Genomic DNA, 23,720 nt, shown 5'->3' with positions numbered 1-23,720 from the left:
AGAGAGAGAGAGAGAGAGAGAGAGAGAGAGAGAGAGAGAGAGAGAGAGAGAGAGAGAGAGAGAGAGAGAAAGAGAGAAAGAGGTTACCTCCTCGTTTGGCGTTGGGGTAGGGTCTCATAAGGACCTGGAGAGCAGCAGGATTGGTCATACTGTTGAGGAACTGGGCCAGATTGGGTTCAGGCAGTAAACCTTTCTTATTGCTCAACATCTACAGGAGCACACACATATGACAAAGATAAAACAACAATTCATTATTTTTATTATAAAGAAGAGCCTATATACATAAAAAAGCATATCCAAGCAATTATTGTTGTTAACACATTTTCTCCAATTTTTTGTCAGTTGAAACATCCTTAAATAAGAATAATTTACTCTGACTCAAAATTGTGTAAAATAATTTTAAGTAAGAAATGTATCTTCAGTTAAAGGGATATATTTAATTTTGTGGGAAACAAAGGTGATTTTTTTTTAAAGAATATGCAGCCAATTTTTTTTTTGATATAAAAAAGTGGACACTCCAAAAACAAAACAAAAACGCTATAAACACTACAAAAAGTTCCATACAACTTCTGTACTATATCTTTAGGATGTTTAGAATAGACAAAACTGAATAAAGACAACTATATTTATATACAGAATAAAGAATAAAGAACTTGTAAAGCCTGACATAAAAAATAGTCAAATATATATGTTTTTAAATGGAACAGTTTATTGAACCTTTAGACAAAATATTTAAAATGAAAAAGGAAGAAAGAAATGCATACAGTATGTGTTTTGTTGAGTATCATATTTGACACATCAAGCTCTTATGACCCATGAAAAGTAGTATGATATAGAATATGGAGCTAAAAAAAAAAAAAAGCTGCTTTTTTTTCTTTTTTTCTCAGAGGCAAAGATCTTTGAGGCAGATCATCTTTGAGCAAAGATATGCAATTTGGTGCAGTTGCTCATATTTATATGGCCAAAAAGTAAGATTAAATTCTGATAGATTGTAATGTAGCTCAGTGAGATCTTCATAGCAGTATAGCAGACTATATGCTTATTAATGCATATAAATATCAGTTGTCACTCTATATCCCCCAAAAATCTTAGCAAGATGATATTTAAATGCTTATTTTATGATCAAAGCTCTCTGGTTTTTATTTTGGGGGGCAAAACATACAGTATAATGCAATACAATGATGACCGGGAGATGTGCAATAAACGCTCCTCAGAAGCCTCACATTTTAAGATGATTTTTTTAAAAGTTGCTTCAGTTCATCAGTAAGTGTTCATCTTGAAATATTAGCCTACTAACAATCCAAGTTATTTTTATGCTTACTTTAGAAAAATCAGTAAAGTTTTCACAGCAAAAAGATACATGTAGCATGACCTGAAGAACATTTTAGAATTATACTAAAAGGCCCTTTACTTGGTAAAAAAAAAAAAAGTAGTAAAACTATCAATCAGACGACAAAAGGCATGTAGCAGATTGTGTACAACAGGTTTTTCAGATCATGTCTATAACTTAGAGGCTTTAGAAATATATAAAATAATATGCATAGGACACATTTTTTAGTTTCCTTTTCATATTTGATGTCTTGTCAAATATTTATCAGGAATGTTTATGTCCCAGCGGTGAGTGAGCATGTGTGACCGTGTGTATTTGTTGGCATGGGGGAGACGCTTGCAGACATGCGGAACCCCTGATTAGATCTCTGATGTCTGCTAGAGGTGTGGATCCATCCCAACACACTCCAACTCCATCTGCTGACTACTACTCCCCCACCCACACAAACTTGTGCACATACACACACACTGTGGTGCTTTCATACTGGAATGGGTGAAGCCAAGGATGTAACAACATATTCAAGAATGAGAGGACATACGTAATAATTTAAGAATCAGGGGAATGTGGTGGTAGTGGTGGCCTTGGGTGAAGCAGCAGATGGGTGGAGTATTTGGGAAGAGGGAGTGAAGAGACAGTTGGCCTATCTCTTTATACGGATGAAAAAAGCAGGGAAAAAAGCGTCCCATCATGCCCCCTGCCTAGAGCTTCAGAGATGGATTAGCAGAACGCTCTGTTCCTGATGTGTGCTTCCAAAGAGCCATAAACTACAGCTCAAATGCTCTATTTTCCACACCATTAGAAAATTAATTGAATCCATAAACACATCAGGTGGTTTATACTAATCTAAAGTTTTCTCAAATTTGAGTTCTTAAATAACTGACAGTACAGATATAAAAATAAAGCAAATATTATGAAATAAGAGATCAGATAGTGTATGAAGCACTAATTCTTCATCAATTCAGCGCATTTTAGAGGTATAATACAAAGTAATATAAAAGAATTAGGGATGCACGTTTCGATACCAAAACTGGTATTCGATTAAAACTAAATCATGCACGTAAGTACTTCCCTACATCATTACAGGAAAATGTCAAGTGATAACTGTACCGCTGCACTGGAAAAGCTCTACATGTGCATTCTGCCATCAAATGAAAGATAACATAGGACAGAATGATAACAACTAATATGGAAAATCACATTTTAACAATACATTTTAACAGACACAATTATGCATGAAAATGTCTATAATGCCAAGTAATATACTGTATATACAGTGACGGGAAATAATTATTTGATCCCCTGCTGATTTTGTAAGTTTACATTTACATTTATTCATTTAGCAGACGCTTTTTTCCAAAGCGACTTACAAATTAGAACAATAGAAGCAGTGAAACTAACAATAGGACAACAATATGCAAGTGCTATGACCCTTCCCAGTTTAATCTAACGCAGTACATGTACTTTTTTTTTTTTAAAGATAATAGATATAGAAGATAAACATATGTATGTTAGGGGTGGAACGGTACATAAATTCATATTGAACCGGAACGGTACGAGCGTCACGGTTCAGTGCATGAATATACACGGAGAATACACGGTATAAAAATAAATAACACTTGCGTGCAAATTAATTAATGTAATGCAGAACTACTGTTCGATACGGGTACTTTAGGGACACCTAATCTGTAGCTCCGACTTAGCTCTGAAGCTCAGTGGCTATAATGAACAGGCTGCGATGTCAATATTGCAATGCTGGAATATGTGTTGTGTGTGTGTGTGTGTGTGTGTGTGTGTGTGTGTGTGTGTGTGTGTGTGTGTGTGTGTGTGTGTGTGTGTGTGTGTGTGTGTGAGAGAGAGAGAGAGAGAGAGAAAGAGAGAGAGAGAGAGAGAGAGAGAGAGAGAGAGAGAGAGAGAGAGAGAGAGAGAGAGAGAGAGAGAGAGCGCGGGCGCGATCGAACAGTGGAAACATAAAAACATACTCCGTCATTTTGTTCATATAGGACATCATTCAAACTGCAAAGTGTTTACTTATATTTGTGTACACTCACAATAAAACACAGCATTGTGCTTTTGTCAAACTATAAACTCTTGTCAAACTGTAACCAACAACTGTCACCCAACCAAAATCACACACACACACACACACACACACACACACACACACACACACACACACACACACACACACACACACACACACACACACACACACACACAGTTTAAAACCAAAAATATTTATCCAACCGCATTTAAAAACAGTCTGTGGGTGCCATCTTTTGAACATTCATCATATTGCATTGGTTTTCATTTCTTGTCCTCAAACAGAGCACTAATCTGTTTATTTTTAAGTTACACATTCTACATTGATTAAAAAAGAAAATCAAATGTGTTTTTAATAGTAGTATTATTTTATACAGAAATAAATTATTTATAATTCAGATGAGAATAAAGTTAGTGTTAATTAAAATTAAGGAAAACAAATATATTGATCTGAAATATAGCAAATTAATTTTAAATTCATTCAGATACAATTACCAAACATATCTCAAGGTCTTTTTGTCTTTTTATTAATTTAATTAATACACTAATTATATAAAACTATTGTCAATGCACTACAAATAAACTGGTTCTATGCCTTTACTTTATTAATAAAACTTATTTAAAAAATACAAGGCTTAAGACATTTATTTTCCTTTGGTGGTAAATCCTGAGACATGCACAATAAAAAGAAATTGCCTTCTACATTTTTGTTTTGCTTTTCCCTCCATTGTACCGAACTCGTACCGAACCGTGATGTCTGAACAGAGGTATGAACTGAACAGTGAATTCTGTGAACCGTTCCACCCCTAGTATATGTGTATGTGTGTATATATGTATATATATATATATATATATATATATATAATACAGGTATCAATATCAGCAAGTTCACAAAAATGAAAGTATCTGTATCATACTTTTTCTGGAAAAAGTGGGACATCCGAAAATTACATAATATAAAGTAATATAAAAGTACGGAAGCCCTGAACCGCGACAAAAAACAAAAACAAAAAATCTGTAAAAAAACGTTTTCTAAAAGTCTAAATATTTCGAGAATAAAGTCGAAATTACGAGAATGTCTTCCGTAGAAGTTCTTTTTGTGTGTGTGTTTCCAATTCATATATAACAAAATATATACTGCACCGGAATATTAGCCTGGATGCCAGCCGAACTTAGCCCCGCCCACAAAATGTTTAGGTCGGGAAGTTCGGTCTGGACTCGTTCCGTTGAGGAGCTATTATGCCCGAACAAAAATTGTTCGGACCAATCAAATTGTCAGGGCGGGCTTTATACGATGATGGACAGATGAGCAACGTAACGTAATCATCCACGTCACCAATGAGCGCTTGGGCTGAATTCGTTTACAACACAGATGACTGCCGCTGGAGAATTGTTATTTCATGAGTTCACACTTACAAATAAGTCAGATAGAATAAATGCATATTTGGCGTGCTGTTTGAGGAGAGGCTCCGGGCTCGGTATTCGGCCCGAACCCAAAGTGCTCCCCCCGTATTCCAGGCTGTGGAAGAACAGGCCGAGAGTGAGTGGAGGGATGCTGAAAACTGTCAAGGAATGTTAGGCGAGTTGACAAAGTGAATAAATATATGCTTCCTCTCATGCTGATAGTGTAGACCAGACGGTCATTGTTTGATGACAAGTTGATTGGATTGATTATTTGAACGCGCTCCTCTCAAACTTTGTTTATAAAACATTATGTGTAGATTCCGCCATCGCGTCTGTTATAGAAGATATCGACAGCGCATTGATTTTAAAAGAGGAACAGAGAACCGCGATCAAGACATTTGTCGATCGGAAACATGAATGAAAAACATACGTCACTTACTCCGTTGCTCTGATTGGTTATAGGTCTATCCAATTGAGTGCAGAGGCATTTTCCTTCCTGGTTCGGTTGAAACACGCCCCATAATCAAAGCTCAATGGAGCAGTATCAGACTCACATTCTGACTAGAATCTGAGTATGACGATGTCAGGCTACCGGAATATACTTCACAGGCGAAAACACTTTTCACACTGGAAGGAGTATCGAGCTTTATTTCTGAGGAAATCATGGGATCGGGCCAAATGATTGGATACAGAATGATGCACTTAAAATGTATCCAGAAAGTATTTACGGTGAAGAGGGAGACAGTACGGTTACTGTTAAGTGTTCTCGGCCTAGATGGCGTTGCCTATAGACGAGCACGAAAACACGTAGGCTTCGAGTCAACGTGCCACATAAAGTTTGGACCAGGATTGTATATAATTGTATATATATTGTAATATAAAATGTAAAAATTATATTTTATAAATCAATCATTATAATTTATAATTGTACAAAATAATTTGAATTTTAAATTACAATGTAAAAAGCAATGTAAAAATGTTTCAAAATGCATAAATCTGAGTTTGATGCAACTTGTATTTGAAAAATATGTTAAAAAGCAACAAACAAGATCATAGATTGCATATATTGAAAAAACAACATCTGCTAGATTATCAACACTGTAAAATGTGTTTTCATCATTAGATCACTTAATGTCACGTGTCAGCGTTTGTTTGGACTTTCAGTTTGAGTTTTGATTGGTTCCTGTTCTCCTTTGTTCTTTTCCCGCCCTGCACAATTTTACATATAGTTCTGTAACTATGATCGGCACCCTGAACAAACTCTATTTCAATGCTCAAATGACAATAACTGAGGCACAGCAGAGTCATTGAACATGATTGATATCTAACCAGTAGGCACGTATCTTTCGACGGTTTTGCGCATGAGCTCCCGGAGCACTAACCAGTCAGGAAGACAAGTGCAGACACCTGCTAGTCCCCAAGCAAGTGCTAAAATTATATGACTACACTCACACACAAAAGCAATGGCCCGTTAGACTGAAGGGAAAGCTTGTGCCCTCACAGTCTGTGTATGAGTGGGGTAGGCGGGTCTCAGAGACAGACAGCAGAGTACAGAGATGCCTGTGGCACGGATGGGTGGACTCCTCGAGAAATGTCAGCTTGCATTTGCTCTATTTGGCTTGATATTTTTCAGAGGAAAAAGCAGAAGTAAGGGAGAGAGAAAGAGTGGAGGAGAAAGAGAAAGGAGGGAGGAGGGGAGACAAAAAGCATTGTAGACCCCATGACATCAAAATAGCAGTTTGTGGCTTTCGGTTCATATTTGTTAGCTTTGAAGTCATCTATATGTTTTTATAAGCTTTTAATAAAAGCTTTTTATAAGCTATAAGCTTTCCTGTAGCTCACACAGTAGAGCGTTGGTGCTTGCAACGCCAAGGTCATGGGTTCCATTCCCAGGGAAAGCAAGAACTGATAAGAATGTAGATGTGCACCTTGAAATGCAATGGAAGTCGCTTTGGATAAAAGCGTCTGCCAAATGAATATATGTAAATGTGGATAAAATTGCCAAAAAATATGAATTCGTTTATATGTAAATTCTTCACTGGAAAAATAGACCAAAAATATTGATGATTTGCACACAGGAGCGTATACAAAATGTTGTACAATAAAATTATCAAGAATGAAAATGTCCCCTGTCATAATACCACCTGCCTCTGACTATTGTCAAAAGGCTATAAGCTATTTTTAAAAAAGGAAGGATATGTCCTACTTAATTTTCCTGTTTCATTAGGACATGTCCAACATAATAACGTGGATACACAAATTGTTTTCATGAAATAATTTCATGGGGTCTTTAAACATATTCCATCTTTAAAAAATAATCAAAAAAACCTCTTCTTTCTCTTCTCTGCAATTCTCCTCTGCTCTACTAGCTTGTTTCCTAATCTAGCTTTCTAATATATGTGGCATTGTATATGGAGAATCTGTGACAAATTGCTTATGCTCCTCTACTGAAAGTCACTTTGGATAAAAGCTCCTGTATAATGTAAAATGTAAAAAGATAACGGTAGACAGATATTTTATTGTCCACTAGAAGCAAAAAGCTGAACAATGAAATCAATCAATGTTTGGATGTAGCAAACTGCTCTGCCAACAATATACTGAATTCTGCAGAATTAAGTCCCACATTTAAAATGAAATGTTACATTTGAAATGCCAGACAAAAAAAAATCTGCGTTCTAACAAAACATCAATGAGAACCACTATCTGAGACATGAAGGAACATGACAGAGTGATTTTGTGTGTGTAGGCTGGGCTGTATTCAGTTGTGCTAAAAGACAGTAAAATGTGGTCTGTGAATAAGCTTGTCACATAGACAGCACAAAAAAAGATGCTAAATACAAATAATAAAATGCAACTAACCATAATATATATATTGCAATATCTTGTGTTGCATATAAAGTTTGAGGTTTTTTAAAGAAATGAATAGTATTATTCAGCAGACATATTTAAAGTGCCAGCAAAGACTTTTACATTATTACAAAAAAATTTTTTTTAATAAATGCTGTTGTTTTGAACTTTTTATTCATCGAGAATCCTGAAAAAAATCTAATCAAACACAAACTTTTGAGTGGTAGTGTATATATTAAATATTTTTTTATAAAATACTGTATAACACATGATTATATATATAAAAATAATAATAATCTTTTTAAGACTTTATTAAGAACAAGGGGGGAATTTAGAGCTCAAGTTGAATCTCTTTATCATAAACAGAAAGCTAAATACGCTATGCTTACTATTTTGCTTGCTTTACTTTTATCTTACTCAAGGATTATACGAAAATGTGAACCAGACTGCATTAAATACATATTCACCAGCAGCAAAAAAATAAACATGGTTTGTGTCTACCACAATGTGTATTATGTAGTGAATTATTGAGTGCTGAGAGCAAGAAACCAACAAAATTAAAGAAATGTTTAGAAACACTCAAACTATAATCCGAGTCCCGAAGCAAAACCATTGTGTTGAAGAACATCAGTTAACGCTCAACACCACTGACAGTCTCTTCAGGACAGTGTTGTTTTAGACAGACTGCTGGTTTATGTGGATCTGTCCAGCGTGATGAAAATAGCCCTGTGGTTTATTTCAGGCCTCGGAAATGCAGCGGAGGTCTGGAGATGTCTGAAACAGCAGGGTTTGTATGAATACTGTAATTAAACTGTCACCACTGCTGTTTCACACATGCATGTGTGTGCGTTAATGCTTCAGCACGAATGTGTGGGAAAGGCTCTCGTTGCTTGCTGTGACGGTAAAGACAATGGCACTTCTCCCCTGTGATTGTCACTCACCACACCCTGAGCAGCGATGAGGGCGGCGAGAGTGCTGCGTCCAGAGGTTCCTGGGGGACAGAGAGACAGGCGTATCTCCTGACCCTGGATCAGCTGTCTGTCCATCTCCAGCAGCATGGCTTCAGCCTGCTCCGCCGTCTCATACTCCACAACAGCGAAACCCCGCACTGGACTTCCCTCATCCTGAGCCAGCTACAACACACAAACACACACACACACACACACACACAGTGTTTAGAGATCAACAAATCTCGCCAAAGGCATGTGATTTTGGTACATAATTACAATCCAATTTTATAATCATATCTCGGTTCTTGCGATGCATGATTATTTTATGAAACCATAAAATTAACAATTTCATTCATTTTCATTAAAATTCTCAACTGGAAGCGAAATGTATTCTGAAGACATGAGATCTCAGCTCTGCTGGGTTGTGCAGAGCCTTAAGGAACCCACTGATTTGTGACTTCTGGTGTTGATTTGTGAGCTGCCTGCAGCTAAAAGATGTGGTTAATGATTGTGACATCTGACATGAGATGAATAAAACCCCACAGCATACTAAGCACAACTTTGATATTGTTGACAAGTAGAACGGAAATTGTGTTTTAATTATTGAGTATTTTTCCTTGTGGCAATCATGAACTTGTCTGTTTATTGATACTGCGGGGTCCAAATATCTGGGATCACAAATTATATATATTATTTATTTAACTATAATTACTATCCTAAAACCACTGTTTTAGGCAGCAAGCAGCATATCACTGGATGTTGTGACGTCTTTGCTGAGTCAGTGAGAAAAGTTGCATTGCAAGGTTAATCAAAAACAGAGATGACAACATTTCATACTTTCAATAATCCAGCCGTGTCCAGATCTGAAACTAGACTCTGTCTGTGGGAGAATGTGCTGTGTTCAAGCAGGCAAGTCAACGCCTTGTATATCGTTTTTTTCATGACTCTGGATTAGGGTTGCAAAGGGGCGGAAAATTTCCGGTAAATTTCCATGGGAAGTTAAGCTGGGGAATTTTGGAAATATTCATTACCACGGCAACCGCTTGCGCGTCCACTCTGAAAGTAACTGTACACATAAGAGATGGATAGATACATTATTTAAGGTTATTTCTATTCATTAGAATATTGATATATGAACTTGTTGTCAAGTAAGCCCCGTTGTGAGCATGTGCGTCTCTCTAAACTTTCAGTGTGCTGCACTACTCTAGTTGACTTCTGCACCTTCCCCCCCGAAAATATCACGTTAATTTTGAAAACGTAATTCCTTCTGTGGATCCTCTTGGTCATTCTTCATGTTTCTTTGACAAATAGCAGTGTCTCAGTCTCGCGCACGCTGCACGTGAGTTAACCACGCCTACTTATTTACATGTCGCGGTATACACGGAATAAAACAATCTGTTACAGTTGACATTTTTCTTCTGCGGTAACGATATATACCGTCATACCGCCCAGCCCTACTTATGTGGTAAATAAAGTTATGCTAGCTTATTTAGCATCTAACTTATCAGCTTGCTATCTACTAGATGAATACATTTGTACGTGATATTTGCAATTTAAACATTTAATAAAAATATTTCCCCATAATATCATCAAAACTTACTTCACTTTGTTTAGTCCACAGGCTCAAATGTTTGCCTTCAATAGTCTTGTGCTTTGGGCTTCTGTACATGTGATGGAGGCATGCCCAGTGCCAGTAGGGGGTGTGGTCTCAGTAGCCTGCAGTAAGCCGTGTGCTATGTGCATGTGATTGAGGAATGGCATGGATATTCAAGTGTATTTGAATGGCATCTGTTTGTTTTAGTCAAGATTATGCTAAAATATACTTTCCTCAACTATATTTAAGTTCCCTATGAAGAGCCAACCCTCAACTTTGAAAATTCCCAGTTCATTCCCGTTTATTCCCATAAATTCCTGTTAATTCCCTTAAATTCCCATTAATTCCCATGGAAAGTTTCCATCTTTGAAAATTCCCAGAATTTTGCAACCCTACTCTGGATGGGGTGAAAAGAAGTCTGGCTTTGGTCATATTTTCTGCTACAACATCTCTAATATGCAATGCCTCCAAAAAGTACATGGTCACTTAAGCTATGCTTTAAGATGCATGATTTCCATCGCATTAGGTAACAAAATATTTGGGACCACTGTACCCAGCAAGCAATTTTGCAATTATAACACATCTAATAGCGGACCAAACACAGGCCTGATGTCTAGGCTAAAACAAGGCAAAATTTGGGCAGTCAGTGAAAATGTAATAGACGTCTAACTCTAAACCATAGCCCAAGAATAGACTAGTCATCAATTAGATAACATGTCAAAGAAATGAAACCAAACACCTTGTAATCACTGTTGACTTTGCTTACATGATGGAATATCATACTATCTTAGTATCTTAGCAAGTTATTTGGGCAAAAACGACATGTAACCTAGTCTTATTTTGGCTAGAAGTGGGTTACTCATAGCCGGACTATATGGGGTCTATAGTTAACCTAGCCTAGACTGTGAAATTAAGGCTATTGCTTGCTGGGTACCGGAGACGCACATTAAATCAAATTGCAAGCAAGAGTATTTAACGATAAAGTGATTCGCCATAAAAACTTGCACATAAGCTTACTTGCAAATATGCTAAAGACTCTCTAATTCCCAGCACAATTACCAGGCAGTGTTTTTGAATCTCACAATCCTAATGAGGAACCACACAGGGAATCAAGAACATTCACAAGGTGAGCTTGAGTAAACACACACTCTCCAGATGTGTTGTGAGGTGTTGCCTTTCATCTATGTGCGTCATTTCGTTGAATTGGCCTCAAGGGAGTACAGCGACACCTCATCAAAACATCTCCACCAACTGCCAAGGACTGATCAGTGGAAAGAACAGCCTCCTCTACCTCTCCTTCATCACATTCAGCTTAAAGCTAAGTGGATACCATGACTTATAAATAATCCGGATCATGTTCATATTATATATTTTGTGCCGATCAGTCTCTTTCTCAGTCAATTCGGTTCATTATTCAGAACAATGACTCCCGTGCTTTATTCTGATTCACCAACTTTGACTGATTCATTACAAAGAATCTCACTAGTCAAGTGATTAGTTCACGTTTTACGCGGTTCATTTCTTTTATCTGTGCAGTTAGCAACGACAAATCAATAGAACATTGTATTAACGAGTTCAATGCCAATATATTACATATTTTGTGCCACCTATTCTCTTTCTCATCACAAGCAATTCACAAGTTCACAACTCCTGAATAGCTGTGCAGTAAACACTGATTTACAGCCTTCCTACAGAAAGACAGATGAACACAGATGGAGGGATGAGGAAAAAAAGGATGAAGGTTGAATCGAGGGGGGTGGAAGAAACTGATCAGCTATTGGCAGTTACTGGGATGGAAATGAGACCCCTGAGGGAACATAGATGGAGGAAATAGAGAATGAGAGAGAGAGAAGAAAGGGAGTTCTGGAGGGGGAGTGAATGAATGAACGGATAATGTGAGAGTGACAGAAGAAGAGGGAAAATATAGAGCGCAGTAGGAAAGACAGGATGTTGAGAGAACGTGAGATGAAGATGGGCTGATTAAAGGACAGACAGAAAAGAGTGGCAAAAAGGATGATAGAAGCAAAAAGGAAACACACAGTCAGATTCAATGTGGGATCTTATACATGTACAGTACATGTGCACAGACACATACACACACATACATAGTACATGGTAGTGAGGAAACCATGAATCTGTAATGCGTACTAGTGTGGCCTGGATATTTCTTTCACACTGTCACACACACAGACACACACACACACACACACACACGGCATACGTCCTTGGCAGTAATAATAAGTGGTGCGGTATGTCTCGGAGGAACCCGGGCTTATCTGTGCCAGTTATAATGCAGTCAGGACAGTGTATGTAAAAGCCTAAATATAGAGAAGGAAAAGCATTCGTCATTTGGAAGAGTGTCAAACATTTGTGTGTGTGTCCATTTGAACACTTTGGTGAATGCACACCATTCCCAAAATCTTCCCAGAGGAACATTTTACAGCTCTTCTATAGTTCAGCAGTTTTATTGGCAGCAGTTACGTTTCATTTGAATATCAATAGATATTTTATCTAAAATTTCTTTCAAATAATATAGCCGAGAGCAGAGAGCATTAAGGTTGAAGCTCGTGTGAACATGATCCAAATAGTCAAAAGAATAAATCCTGTGGATGTTTTTGGGAACAAACTTCTAGAGTTTGTGAAAATTTAAATGAATTTACATTAAAGTGGCACCTAGAGTTGAAGGGGTGTGTAATTGCCTGAGTAGTGGGTGGCTCCATCCCACCAAATTCAGTGTCTCTGTTATATGGTTTTTAATACCCAAATAAATTTAGAATTATTGACCAATGCGATACATTAAACAAAATCCCTTATAAAACTGATAATGACAAATTTTTCTTTTTTTACAGGCCTTCCTCTGTTTCATGTTCCTGCTCTCTCTCTCTCTCTCTCACACACACACACGTACACAGATGAGCTTGTTTATATCTTGTTTCAAAAAACCTAGTGAAAAGAGATATGGAATATGAAAAACATACAATTAGAGGCATAAAATAAATAAAAGTAAACTGTCGCCATCCAGGCTCTTATCCCAGCCAAAGACACCACACAGACAGACTAGCCAAATCATACAGGAAGTAGATGTGTGTCTTTGTATATAATGACAAGCTTCGGTGTGACAAATGAGAGCATAAAATAATTTCAATAAACCTGCTGAGATGCACAAATATTGAACTGCTCTCTCTCTCGGTCCAAACTGATTCTGTCACAAGTCTGTATTCTGGAGGGCACTTGACACAAATCTAATACAATAATGATCCATGAATTTCCTCTGGTCGGCCTTGTATCTACAAACACATTCCTAGATAGGAAGGAGAGAGTGGTCAGGCAATCTGGGAGTAGTCACACCCACTGAGACGATCAATACAGCAACCACCTCCATTTAAACACACAAACAATATACCCTAAAACCATAAAACGCTCCATCAAAAGCAAATATTGTGCCTGAACATCTACACGGTGTGTTCCCTCTGGCTCGGACATGGTCTATTTCCTGTTATAAATGGTTGACCTTTGAGAGTGATACAGATACCCCAGTGGGATTCGGGGAAAGAGGGAGCAGTGGGCACTCACTGAAATAAAAGTTTTTTTTTATAATGTCACTCCCTTAAATGAATGAACTGTGTACAGAACAGATTTAAGCACTAAAAGGTGAATTAACCAAATTTAGCTGCAGTGTGTACGTGACCATAGATACATAAGTTGAAGTTTAAGTACTAAAATTACAACAACAATAACTGATATAAAAATAAATGAAATATTTAAAATAACAAACAAATAAAACATAAAAACTAGTGCTTTAAAATAGGTTTATCGCTGAATTTTTGCTTATATAATATGTGTGTGTATATATATATTATTATATTTATATAGGTATATATATATATATATATATATATATACACACACACTGTGTGTGTGTGTGTGTTAAGATGCAATTAATCGATTTGACAGCACTAATAAAAAAACAAATAACAATAATATTATAACAGACTAAATTGAAAATTAAACTGAAAATATAAAAATAAAAGCTAATTCAACATATTACTAAATATAATAATACCATAAATAATACTAAAATAACAGTGGTCGGAACAGACTAATTATATTATGAAATTGTACCAAATTTTCTGGTGCTGAACTGAACATTCATGCTGAACACTTCACCTTTTAAATACATAACAGGAACATCACCACAACCTGGGAATAAATAAACTTAGAAACCGGCACATACACTCATGCAAACTCTAATACATAGTGATAAAATGGAAAAATAAAAGCAGTACAAAAATTCATGGACAGCAAAACAATAAGCATTTAATTGTTGCATTTAAAAGCATTCAAAAAAACAAACGGATGTATACATTTTTCAAATGACCTACATGTGGTCATTAATAATGTAGTAGCATTAAAAAACAGATCACTTAATCTGTATGGGATCAATATGAATATTTTTGAAACATAAAACATTAATGGTTACTTATTTTAAAAGCATATTACTCTATGTGTCTTCATTTACCATCTTCAAGCAGGAGGTTGTCTTAAAAAGTGACGTGTGTGTGAGTTATGACGAGAAGGTATATCAATAAATATATATCGTCGCTGTCGGGCGGAAACCCCGTATGTCCAAATTTTGTCAATTTCGTATTTTTTCACAAAACGATGCTATTGGTCACTCCCCACGTGGTTCTGTTATTTTTACAAATTATTAACCAATCTAAAGTGTTGAAAATAGCTCTTAACTCCATTGGACACTTCAACTGTCTGAGAATCCTCATAACTCTTCTTCACTCCGCGGCGGGACCCTCACGGCATTTTGTCACCTCAGGATTGAAAGTCGCAACGATTTAGAAATCCTCGTCGAGCAACCCGTAAAGCAAGCCTTAACTCTGATTTTAAACTATGATATCAGTTATTGATGTATTTTAAATGTCTACTTATTACTAGGCTTTTATACGAGTGCATTGAAGTTTTAAAATGTATCTAATATAATACTTGAATTGAATAAAATGTTTTGGATACCGGCATTAAATTATTGTTTTTATTATTATTTTACTGACTCGAAGTTGGCACTGTGCATGTAAAATACCCCAAGTAGCAAGGTTTTATTTATGGGAGAAAAAAGGGCTGTCTAAATTACTGGCGCCAAGTAACTTAAGCCTATCTTTGGATAACTCTGTATGTTTTTTAGACAATAACGAGTGAAAATAGTTAGGTTAGATACATTTGAGTAGGCCTGTTTTGTTAAAAATCGATAGCTGTAAATAATGCTTCGGTGCAGAATGAAGCCTGTGAGCCACGAAGGTAAGTTTGCGTGCAGATTAGGCTAATTTCCGCAAGACAGGCTAGTCACCTCATCGTTTTTTGTTCTGCTTCACTTATAACTCTTAAACCTTTAAAATGGAGTTTAGGAAGATGTATGTAACCACAGTCGTTAGCTTTGGTTAACTATTGAATCCTTTTCTCTTGTCAAAAGGCTCAACGCGACCGCAGACTTTGATGAACACTGCTGGCAGCAGCGACGTCTCTGTCCGTTCCATTCTAATCCAGCGTAACCTCGTATCTCCCTGCTCCCAAGTCATAAATCTCGTATCTCCGATTAAACATGATTTTGGGGAAATCTTGTGTTAATGTTGGTACACAACAGTATATGATAGCAATATAAGGTATAATACCAACTTTAACTAACTTTTGGGGGAAAATTCGGTGGCGTTATATCACGCAAGTGCTTTAACAGCGTCAATACAATGCGAATGAACTGCTGGAAACATTTCCGGTTAATTTGTGTCGATTGCAAGTGACGTCACAGGCAGAGGAAGCGCTGGTGTCTGAGCGTGCAGGCCTGAGAGCGCAAGTCTGCAGCCAGACGCTATTGGTTATGACAGCCTTCAAAATCTACTGAGGTCAGCAGATGAGTTGACCTTTATATCAGTCCAAAGGAAAACACGGAGATAAACAAACAGAGAACATACAAAGAGAGAGCGACGAATGGATGAGGAAAAACATAAAGAGGCAATAGCAAAATCTTTTCAGAAACCACTGGGCTAATCTCTAATCACATCCACCTAAATATATCTGGATGCACTGTGTGTGTGTGTGTGTCCAGCTGTCAGTATGTGTCCCTCATATGTGCCAGGGGCAGAATATGTCCGTCATGAACGCGCTGAGTCATCTAATAACATAACTGCTGTCTTTCTCAAAAAGAAAGGCAAAAGGAAAAGAGTTGACAGAAGGGAGGGGGGCTGCGAGATGAATGAGTGACAAAGTGGGAGGTGAGATGCCAGAGAAAAAAAGATGCATTTTCAAACACATAATGGAGCTGACATTTCCTGCCAACTAAACTCAAGAGTGTTGTCATTTCATATCACATGAAAATGGTTTTGAGAAATAAACTTCTGCAGCATCTGTGGAGAGTCAGACATTACCTGGTCATCACTTCTAAATAAGCCATCCTTTACTCAACCTCATGTCAGTATGACTTTCCTTCAAGAAGCACAAATGTACACAGTGTACATTAATACAATTTGAGTACTTAAATTAGCCATTAAGTCAATTTGATGATTATTGTTTTTGTTATAGAACATTGCAGCATCTATTATAAATGTATTCATCTGTGCACATCATTGTTTTTTTAATCCGCATTCCCTCATAATCTTTAATCAAAATAGCATCCCCTCCATCTTCCATCTCTTCTCGTCTCTGATTACATAATAGTAATACTAAAACAATATCTAATGCATAAGTCATACTTTTATAATACTTGAAGCATACATTTTTGTATTCATAAATGCCAATAAGCACTATTACCGAGTAATTTGAATAATAGACTTATTAATAAACTAACAATTCATTTGTGATAGTTTGCTGTTGTCTCACTTCAGTAAAGTAACTGAAAACTATGCGTTAGTGGATGTAAATTAAACTTTGTGTTGATTAAACTTCATAAACAGTGGCCAGCTGGCTTATTTAGCTTTATCTGGTTAATGAGCCTACTATTTAATTTCAATGAAACTAGACAAAAAGCAGTCTAGAAAATTATAGATTTATAAAAGTAATGATCTTTCAGCATATAAGCTATAAACTAAGGGTAATTATACACTACTGTACATATTTGATAGTTTGGAGTGTTAGGTGGTCTGCATTTTTTTGTTTCACTTTTGAAGGGATCCACCACCTGAAAAAGGCTTGATAACCACTGCGCTATTACACCAGAAGGACTGAATAAACCCTGAAATAACTCTATTTTATATTTATATTGAAACAGCTGTGTTGAAGAACCTCAATTAGGAGAACATTACTAGAGTCACTCTTTCCAATCACTGTGCAGTTTTGAAAAGCTTTTAGATCATTAAAACCTCCTAAATATTGATGAGACATTTTCTGTTGACATAAGGCACATTTTGCATCTTGTTTTCCAGCATCTCCTGCACACAGATGAGCTGAATCACTTGCGCAGTTCATCAAGTTATCTCATTTATGTACAGTAGTGGGGGGGGGGGGGGGGGGGGGGGCAATATTCAGAGAGCTCCATTATTGATTCTTGAAGCAAAGCTTGAGTATTAAAGAGGCCTGAGAGCACAGTGATGCAATTTAAGGTCAAAGTCCTGAGAGCTTGATGCTTCTCCAACGCTCCAGCAGATGGTGTGGGTTTAATGCTGCTGCAAAGCTTTATGGGATTGAGAGGGTGGAGCGTATTGATTTCTGTGTTGGCTGGTGTTCACCCTAACTGTAGATCTAAAGTCAGTGTTGCCCTTTAGCTTTAATGGTTTTGATTAGGATGGAGCTTGAGGAAACCGTATCCTGCATCAGCACTTAAAGGCAGTTTTCCTGGGAGGTATTGATTTCTGGAGAAGGTTTGCATGGGGAAAAGCTCTCTCTTATTAACACAGTGGCGAGAGAAAGCTAAGCAGGGTTTCCACATAAGTCCTCGTCACCAAGTCTGGCAACAGAACTCAACCTCTAAAGCCAGATCATTAATACTTCCCTAATGACTAGATCGGGAACAGAAAACTGGTTTGTATTCAGAACCTGGTCCATTTAAAAAAAAAAAAAAAAAAGATGGTAACGAAGAATGGTTCTCAAACGTTTATTCTCAGCAGAATGAAAATAGTGTTGCAAGTGAAGTCTGATTTATCAAAAAATGACTCTTATGAGCTTTTTTTGGTGAATTATAATGAGTTGGTTCTTTTAGTGAATAAAAACAAAGAGCAATCAGTTTAGTCTGAGTACCAAGCAAAACGACTCTTCTGAGCCATTTCTTTAAGTGAATCAGAAAAACCCAGCACAGTGTAGTTGGATTTCCAAATGAATGACTCTTATCTGCTGGTTCTTTTTAGCAAATCAAAAGCATACAGCACAATCAAGGTGGTGTCATAATTCTGAATGAATGACTCTTATGTGCCAGTTTTTTTTTAGCTAATCAAAAACATGCAGTGCAAACAGTTCAGTTTAATTACCAAACAAATTACTCTTATGAGCCATTTCTTTAAGTAAATCAGAAAAACCTAGCGCAATCAGTGTAGCTGGATTTCCGAACAAATGACTCTTATGAGCCGGTTTGGTTACACTTTATTTTGATGGTCCCCTTTAGACATTCTGTTGACTACAAGTTACGCTGCACCTACATGTCAACAAACTCTCATTAGAGTATTAGTACACTGGTAGGGTTAGTAGAATAAGTTACTTGCAAAGTTACTTATAGTCATTAGAATGTCTAAAGGGGAATATCAAAATAAAGTGTTAGTCTCCATAAGTCTCCTATGAGCTGTTTTTTAGTCAATCAAAAACATACAACACAATCAGTGTTATCCGATTACCAAACAAATGATTCTTATGGTTCTTTTTAGTGAATCAAAATGTTTCAGCGCAATCAGTGTAGTCTCATCCTCAAACAAATTAACATTATGAATTTTTAAAGTGAATACAAAAAATACAGCATGATCAATGGAGTCAGATTCTCTAACTAATAACACGTACTGTATGAGCTGGTGCTTTTCAATTAATCAAAATCACTGAAAAGCTGATATTTTAATTCTATTCTGACACACTTTTATGGGTGTTTTTATGTAATTTTCTGGAGACGGACAGTTTGCATCCTCCTCAATTATGAACATATGTGACAATTATGACATAATAAACATCAGAGACAATATACCAAACTTCTCCTTTTGTGTTTAGCAGAAGAAAGAAAGTCCTAGATGCAAATGAAATGCTCAAATTTTTGGGTGAACTATCCCTTTAAAAGACTGCAAATGGCAACAACATAATTTCTCTCCCTTACTTCTTCAAAGGCAAAATCATTTGTTTTATAAACTAATTATTTTCCAGTCGTGTCGGTGGAAGTGAAATGCCTGAATAAAAAACACCCACTGCTACTTTTCTCCACATCTCACCTGGCAGAAGACGGGTTTGTAGCTCTCTGAAAAAATGTGAGCCAGCTCCTCCGAGTCTTCAAAGTCTAGCGGCAGGCGATCGATGCATAGGCACTTGGAGTGGAGGTGTTCAGCAGAGGTCAGCTGGTTGACGTCAGCCCATTGCACCATGAGTGCGCGGTCACCCAGTGGTTTGCCCAAGAGTTCTGACCGTGCCCGGGAGGCCGAGTCCTTCTTCATGTACTCCACAAAGCCGTAGCCTTTGGAGTGACCCGTAAGGTCACTGTACACCAGGAAACAGCGCTCGATGTTGCCATAGGAACGCACCAGCTCCTGAAACTGGCCGGCAGTGACTGTGTAGGGCAGGTTGGTGACGCACAGGAGGGAGTCCGTGGGCTGAAGCTGGACGGTGATGTCACGGCCTCGGATTGATGTCTGGTGCAGAGTTCGGATGGCATCCTGTGCCTGGTCACCATTTAGAAGAGTTACGAAGGCTAGTGAGACACACACACACACATACACACACAGACACAAAAAACATTAATGAAACAGTCAAAGGGCAATCAAATGGACATTGAGTGTAAAAAACAACAAGAGTACAAGAGTATTATGACCTATGTGTGACACTAGAAAAAAATATAAAATTGTGGATCATGCTGAGTCTAACAAACACAAATGGAAAAACTCATCAAACTTAAAAATTAACATACACAGGCCAGAGAAAAACATCATTATATAACATCAAACATAAAATAAAAATGCAACTTTATGTTAGTAGATGCATTTAATTTTTTTTGTTATATCACTGAAACGAGAGCAGACTGTGAATGAGGGCGCACACACAGCAGAACCTAAAAAAAAAAAGGTCCAATTCTAGTGCAGACATCATCACATTTATTATATGTACATGTAATTCACAATGCATGTTTATTGACCATGTTCCTTCTATGCAAGACACTAAGTCAGCATGAAATGAAAATTCACCCTATGTATTTTCTAAATGCATGTTATTGATCTTGTTGCGGATGATTCATCCGTGGATGTTTCATTTATTTCTTCTCGTAATTTGAATGACGTATGCAGGACTTAAACCCCGCTCCTGCAAGCTCGAGTTCATCTGCCACCATTTTTGAGGGCCACACCCACATCTCAAAATCCAATCAACCACTGACAGACAGATCCAAGTCCCCATCCTACATTTTTTTTATTTTTCGATAATCCGTTACACTCGGACTTGTCAAAATCTGGAAATCTGCTGCTACTTCCGTTTCATCCTGACTTGATATGAATAAAGCCTCTTATTCCAAAAAAATAACAAAAAACAAAAAACATTTAAGGGTTAAAACTACAATTTTACAGATTTTCTGTTGGATTGGCTCTTGGCAGATGGCTCTCAGTTTATTAACCTGATTAATTCCTGAAAACGTGACAGTACGGTGAGCCTGTCATTAAATAATTCTTTAATTACCATTAAATTCAATTAAATAATGTAATTAACTTCACAAGAAGTCTGTCCATTTAATTATCAAACATAAAAGGATTTTACATTATTTTTAATAACAGGACACATTGTTAAAAACTGTTTATCACTCTTGCATTGAAGTTAATCTCATTTATACTTAATTTTTTGTCCTTCTCCACCCCCTTATTCCTGCTTTCCTTTTAACTAGAGTAAATGAAGCATAGATAAGCATTTTCTTATCCGACAAAGAAAAAATACAACGTGAACAAAGAACAGCTAACACAATAATCTTAGAAATCACAGCCACTTTACTGGTGACAGCGCTAAGCAACCATTTTTTAAAACACAGGAGGAACCTGATTATAGCCTTCGTCTCAATCTGTGACAGTTATTAGTTTCTTTTTTCTTGGCTAAGTCGAGTTAGGGGGTTTGTGTGATGGGGGGCTTCATTGTAGCAGCATAAAGCCTATAATTCTTCTGCCATGAGACATCTAAAATTACTCATTAATGTACAGTGCAGTCATTAGTAAGCGCTACATAGGGACTGACATGAAAATGACTAGCATGACGTGTCAATAGAAGATGACATTACTGTCTATTGCAGATCTTTTGTGGCTTCTTTAGGTCCGTTGTGGTCAGTATGAGTCCAGATCGAAGAGTTTATCATTGGCTTCTGCAAACATCATGAGACAAAGGCACAACAATTACAGCAATTATAAAGTTAAAATCACAGCGTTGAGCCTCCTCATCCCATGAGCATTGTCTGTGCTCCGTTTCCCCCGTTCTTATTACACTCATTAGGCTTTTCGTTAGCTCTGAGATGATAATATGCTGGGGAGGAGTAACACTCACTCAGTTAGTGTAGTGTATGACATGAGCTCTACTCACACCGTGAGAGCTCATTGAGATTCATTAAGCCAGGGTGTGAAAGATCACAGCATTTAAAACAAGCATGGGCTTGTATCTGTTAAGCACACGGGCTTAGATGATTGATGCAGTAGCTTCTGTCCAGGCTGGGTAAATCTCAATTTGCAGATTTTTGTTACATGCACTAAATGCACTTATTTGGTGATGCGAAAGTAGACCTACTGTCATAAAATTACATATTAATTTCATACAACAGAATGCTTTACTGCATACATGGTGTAAGTGTAAGCATCTAGCTAACACAAATCAGGCGTCTAAACCTTAGGCATGTGTGCCACTTTTGGCAGGCGGAAGAGTAAACATAGGCACACAATGGAGAGGGTGGTATACTACATGATTATTATTTTGACTACATAGGCTACTGCATGATTATTTAGTTGATTTTTGGAAATGATGAAATCAGGGTCCACTGTAAAAGCTTGGGGTCAGTGCAAATTTTTACATTTTAAAGTCCCCCTGTGGTGAAAATCAAGCTTTTAATGTTGTTTATATGTCTATGGGATTTTTTTTATATGCTTTAAGACAAACCATGTGCAAATTCATCAGTCAACACCATTACTGAGTATTTTCTCCTTAAAACTGCAGTGAAACAGTGAAATCACGCCCTAAACCCTTAAATAGGGCACTATTTGAGGGGACAGCCATTTGTAGGGGTGTCCGAAACCATAGTGGATGTTATCGAGTGCACTCATTCAATCCCACAATGCACCGCAATAACGAGTGTACATGGCGCAGCAGCTGAATCAATCATCCATCCATTTTCCAAACCGCACTGGTCCAGCGTAATATCATACAGTTATAAATTCCTTTTTAACTGATTATTAAATAGTTTAATTACGGTTTATATACAAACTAGTTTCCATAGCAGAATTCAGGATAAATCTTTTCATTACTACTGGAGCTTCTAGTTAGTTTCAATTAAGGCGAGACACGGCAGGCAAAAACATCGGGGTTTTTTTACTGGTCAATTTTGAGATTTGGGGATATTTGTCTTCAATAACATGTCTTCTTTCAGACTTCTTTTGAAATACACATTTAGGTCTTTATTTTATTACACTTTGTCTGTTTGCGTCTGTAGATTTCTCATAAATTCAACAAAAGTTGGCGTTCTTAATCCTCCCGCTGCTCCGCGATGGCTGCCGGCAGCCTGTCATCACAAGCACCGTTAGGAAGCTCTCTCTCTCCTGTACAATCCTGTCGGATCCAAATATGGTCATTTCCTTTTTATCAGCAACCAATCGTGAAAGTAAAAGGACTGAATGCGCAATCTCATTGGCTGATGATAAATCTTTAATGCCCGTTTTCTCAAAATGACTTTTCTCTCATACTCCAAGTCCGAAATCTCCACTTCAGTAGCACCTATATACACCAAACTTTCCAGTCTTGTACCTAGAAGACATTTACAGAGGGATTTGTAAATATGTTATTCCTAGCCTGATTTATATAACATTTTATTCCAAGAAACATGGCGAAAATAATTTTTTTAAGGCTATTGACAGTATTTTCTGATTTACAGGATAACAAAAGTATAGATATCCATAAATCCCTCTGTAATTTTTTTCCCATCTAATATGTGAACACAATGAAAAAATAATTTTTAACCTGGCTTTATCCAATACTCAGATTTCGTTTTTTTTTAAATCGATGCAAATTAGCGCATATTTAATTAGATATTGCCTAATTTGCATATTTAAACATTAAATTACAGAAAACTTGTAATACATTTTTTTCTCATATTAATGTAGGTAATCAACTGGGAAAGTTCCATGGTGATATCTGCTAGTTAAAATTTTTA

The 23,720-nt window shown here is 37.0% G+C and overlaps 1 protein-coding gene across 1 annotated transcript in view; it reads right to left on the bottom strand.

Moving 5' to 3' along the window:
- The window catches only part of raver2 (ribonucleoprotein, PTB-binding 2), a 73,252-nt gene that overhangs the window by 20,176 nt on the left and 29,356 nt on the right, over window positions 1-23,720 (bottom strand). The window contains exons 3-5 of the mRNA XM_082136027.1: window positions 19,558-20,030; window positions 8,563-8,754; window positions 88-208 (exon numbers count right to left, since the gene is read on the bottom strand). Coding sequence (XP_081992153.1) covers window positions 88-208; window positions 8,563-8,754; window positions 19,558-20,030 — 786 coding nt within the window. The remainder of the gene's footprint in view (window positions 1-87; window positions 209-8,562; window positions 8,755-19,557; window positions 20,031-23,720) is intronic.

This window comes from Leuciscus leuciscus (genome assembly GCF_965113295.1).
Source record: "Leuciscus leuciscus genome assembly, chromosome: 14".
NCBI lineage: Eukaryota > Metazoa > Chordata > Actinopteri > Cypriniformes > Leuciscidae > Leuciscus > Leuciscus leuciscus.
Note: the sequence above shows the minus strand (reverse complement) of the source record. Positions and strands in the feature narration are given on the sequence as shown.